Source organism: Sinocyclocheilus rhinocerous, unplaced genomic scaffold (assembly GCF_001515625.1).
Source record: "Sinocyclocheilus rhinocerous isolate Xijiao unplaced genomic scaffold, SAMN03320098_v1.1 scaffold18967, whole genome shotgun sequence".
NCBI classification, from domain to species: domain Eukaryota; kingdom Metazoa; phylum Chordata; class Actinopteri; order Cypriniformes; family Cyprinidae; genus Sinocyclocheilus; species Sinocyclocheilus rhinocerous.
Window position 1 is genome coordinate 1 of NW_015632302.1, and position 4589 is coordinate 4589.

Consider the following 4589-nt stretch of genomic DNA (forward strand, 5'->3'; position numbering starts at 1 on the left):
GCGTGAACATTTGGGTTATGCAAATCGTCCCACAGTGACGTAGACATGTGTGGGCGTGTTTAAAAGAGGCGTTTTAGGTAGGCGTGGTCGAGTCTTAACTTTTATAAAGAATATCTCTTTGGGTTTGAGACTTTAGTCTTTGCAACTTTAGGGATCTTATCTTTGCACGAACAGCTTGTAACACTCCAAAGAGAAAGGAAAACTTGAAATCGCATCATATGCAGCTTGTAACACTCCAAAGAGAAAGGAAAATTTGAAATTGCATCATTTAAACCACATAAACACATTGCATTACACCAAATACACAAAATAATGTTCTTTTTAGTAACGTCACATGACCCCTTTAATGAGTTAGTGTGATAGCGCATTAACTTGCCCAGCCCTAAAATAAATAAAAAAAACAATAGCTTGTATTCTATTTCTCTTTTCTTTTTATTTATTATACAATTAACAAAAAGAAAAAAAGGCCTCTAACAATAGCTTGCTCTATTCTTTTTCTATTCTGTTCGTTTTCTTTTTATTTAGTATATAATTTATATACTAAAAACAAGTATATTTTTATATAAAAAAACAAAAAAACTTTGCTATGTAACCCTGTTATCCTGTATTCTGTAGCAAATTATCTAGGTCCATGTTAACAGATGGATTTGAAATCTAACCAAACACTAGGGATTGTCACAAAACTTACCTCAGTATCTCTAATTTGCAATTTATATTCTTCAGTCCAGTGCAGAGCAGCTTCACTCCTGAATCCTGCAGATTATTATTGTTCATATTCAGCTCTTTCAGACTGGTATCTGATCCAAGAACTGTAGAGAGAGCTGGACAGCTTTTGTCTGTTATGTCACAATCATTTAGCCTGCAAGAGAAATACATCAAATCAGAGTTAGATACATGTAATACATTTGCTAAAAAACAAAATAAATTTATATCAATTATTTTTACACGAACAGTAAATATACTGCATATATATTAGAATTGTATTGATTCAAATTTCCAAGATAAAACAAAATAGCATGCTTGAATAAAACTTAGGTTTATATAATTAATGGCAATGAGTTATACATTTAAAAGTGCTGCTCTATTATCTTGATGAGTGTCTTGAGGTGGAGAATCTGAAGGTTAATCATTTATGCATTGAGGTTATGCAAGAGTATATCTCCTTTATAGCAGACGTTTAAGAAGTTGAACTGCATATTAGAGTAGAAATAACTATGAAACAATATGTTTTATAATAACATGATGTGCTTCTTCTGCAGCTAACTAAACAGCTTGTTTTGCTGAAAAGAGAAATCTGCGTCAACAGACCCTGTAAGAGTCTCTGATTGGACTGGAGTGACAAACCAAGGAGGAATCGAAGAAAAAGATCCAGGTGTCCATTATCACTCTCTAGTGCCTTGTCCACTGCAGTCTTGAGCAAATCAATCATGGATTCACTTTTGTTTTCCTGTTCTGTAGAGTCTTGATCAAACACATATTTCTTGTTGATGTCTAGAAACAGATGTGCATAAAGGGCTGCAATAAACTCTTGAATGCTCAAGTGAACGAAGCAGTACATGGTACCAAGAACGATCCCTGTTTCCTCCTTAAAGATCTGGGTACACATGCCTGAGTACACTGATGCCTTACAGACGTCAATACCACAGGCTTCCAGATCTGTGTCATAGAAGATCACATTGTTTCTTTCCAGCTGATCAAATGCCAGTTTCCCCAGTGAAAAGATGGCATCTTTATCCCAGGAAACATCTGGTGTGTATTCTCCATCATACTTTCGTCTGCTCTGCTGGATCTGAAATCTGAGAAAGTGTGTGTACATTTGTGTCAGAGTCTTAGGAGTGTCTTCAGTATTTGACTCCTGCAGTGTTTTGGAGGCATCATCAGCCTGATTGTTTTTCACAACATTATTTCTTTTCTCCTCTAAAATGTTCTGGAGAACAGTGGCTGAAATCCAGCAGAAGACTGGGATGTGGCACATGATAAAGAGACTCTTTGATTGTTTAACATGAGCAATGATTTCTTTGGCCAGATTCTCATCCATTAATCTTTTTCTGAAGTACTCCTCCTTTTGTGCATCATTGAATCCTCGTATCTCTGTCAGCCGGTCGATACAGTCAGGAGGAATCTTACTGGCAGCTGCTGGTCTGCTGGTGATCCAGATGAGAGCAGAAGGAAGCAGATTTCCCTTGATGAGGTTCGTTAGGAGAACATCCAGAGAGGCTGGTGATGAAACATCAGACCACGTCTCATTATCCTCAAAGTTTACAGGAAGTCGACATTCATCCAATCCATCAAGAATGAACAGGACTTTGAATTGATTTCTTCTTGTAAGCTTCAGTCCTTTTGTCTCTGGGAAAAACTGAGTTATAAGGTCCATCAAACTTAGTTTTTCTTGCTCCTTTAAGTTCATCTCTCTGAATGGAAGAGGAAATATGAAGCTGATATCTTGATTTTCTTTTCCTTCGGCCCAATCCAGAACAAACTTCTGCACAGAGACTGATTTTCCGATGCCAGCAACTCCTTTTGTCAGTACAGTTCTGATCTGCTTGTCTTGTTCAGGTGCTTCAAACACATTTTTGCACTCAACCTGTATCTCCTGTGATTCATGACGTCTGGAAGCAACTTCAATCTGTCTCACCTCATGTTCAGTATTGACCTGTTCACTACAACCCTGAGTGATATAGAGATCTGTGTAGATGTTCTTCAGAAGTGTAGAGTCACCGTGCTTTGCAATTCCTTCAAACACACATTGATACTTCTTCTTTAGGCTATATTTTAGCTGATGAATGAAGAACAGCTCATCTAAACACAGGAATAAAATATACAGATAGTTTAGTCTCTGGGTTTGTTATCTACAGAACAGAATGTGGAAGTCTAAAGGAAGTCTGTCATTGGAAGAGACAGGGCAGGTTATCAACACATAATATGAGAGGCATATGAACAGCAAACGATCTTCCTCTGAATCATAACAGTGATTGTGAAAGAGAAAACAGACTGACACAGCGCTGGAAGCAGTGAACAGAGTCTCTTACCTTCTAGAGTATCAGCAGCTTCATCTTGCTTCATCTCTCTCAGGAAGCAGAGCGTGAGATCAAGAGCTGCTTCTTTGTTACTGCATCTGTTCTCATTAAACTCCTTCACAAAGTATTGTAAGTCCTCTTTTTGTAATATTTTCTTAAACTTTTCCAGTTCTTTCTTTTCACAAAGTATTGCGCGTTCTCTTTTTGTAATATTTTCTTAAACATTTCCAGCTCATTTTTTAGAAATGTGATTATTTTCTTCTCAAGATCCTACAAACAAAGAACAAAAAACAGAGACAAAAGAACAAAATTAAACCAAATCCACATTCATTTGGTCCAAATTATCTAATCATTAATTACAAATATTTGTAAAAGAAACAAGAAACATTGCCCAGTAACAAATTTGTTTGTTATAAATATAAACATTTATGAAAATATTTTCCAACCTGGAAGATTTCTAGGAGTTTGTCTGTGAAATTCTTGTGGTTCCTGTTAATCTGGTCGTCTGAATCTAATGTCTCATATTGCAGACTGTTAAAATGGTGAATAAAATGAAATGCAGTTAAGGCAAAATATTAGAGAAATCTCTTGCTATGTTTTTTTTTGATCCAACACAAAGAGCAAGCATAAGCTGTTAATGCTGCAGCTATAAGTTAATGCTGTTAAAGAGAAGGTTCTATTGAAGTACAAATTTAAGTTTTTCTGTCCTATAAGGAGAGAACTAATGATGCAGAAAAAAAACAGTATTACAGGAGTTCTTCAGTCTCGTTTGAAATGGTTTAATGCTGCAAATGGTAATTAAACAGATGGAAGGACATATTCATGTCTATGTGGTGAATTTATGCCTCATTGTTGCTGCTGGTGTAATTGTATTCCTGGAAAGAAGCTCTAGATCGAATTCAATAAAAAGGAAAGCAGATATTATGATCTGTGATTTGTTTTATTTAGTTAATTTCTATCTCAAATATCCCAGTGGAGAAATTAGGTAGTGACATATAATACAAAACACATGAAATACCTTTCAGTAGCTGATGGTGTTTCCTCACTGAATCTTGGTGGTTTATCTTTTGAGCGGTCACTCTTCACAGACACAGAGCTGGAAACATGTGAGCCTGATCTTACACTAATGACACAAAGAAGAGAGAGAGAGCTTTTTAAAACTTTAATAAAATCAATTTCATAAATTCTAAAAAGAAACTACAATATATACCTTAATCCAAAAAGAGAAAAGTATAAGTCCCCTTCCATCACAGTAGAGTCCAAGCTCTCTTCTGTAACAGCAGTAGCATCCTCATGTAACACACAAGCTTCATTTCTAACATTGTGCCACATTCAGCTACATTCTCCTCAGTCTCAGTCGTCTCACTTCTCTCACCTTCTTCATTTATATCTTCCCTAGCAATAGTGGCACTGAGCCCAGCTTCAACACTCACCCATCCTTTCATTATTTACAGCTTCAGCATCATTCACTTTCTCAGCGCATACACTTCTAATGTGGCCCTCTCATTATATCAGAGGTAGCAAAAACCAACTAATCGAAATCAAATTCATCTACATCATACTTCAAGACCA

The 4589-nt window shown here is 36.2% G+C and overlaps 1 protein-coding gene across 1 annotated transcript; it reads right to left on the bottom strand.

The window, feature by feature from the left end:
- Positions 1–688: 688 nt before the first annotated feature.
- LOC107742236 (NACHT, LRR and PYD domains-containing protein 4E-like) lies at positions 689–4462 on the bottom strand (the record flags this gene model as incomplete). Its single annotated transcript, XM_016555129.1, has 7 exons — positions 4338–4462; positions 4036–4140; positions 3464–3548; positions 3201–3287; positions 3030–3153; positions 1299–2799; positions 689–859 (listed from the first exon to the last, which is right to left on the bottom strand). Coding segments are annotated over exons 1-7 (2198 nt in total), but the record flags the coding sequence as incomplete, so codon positions are not given.
- Positions 4463–4589: the final 127 nt, after the last annotated feature.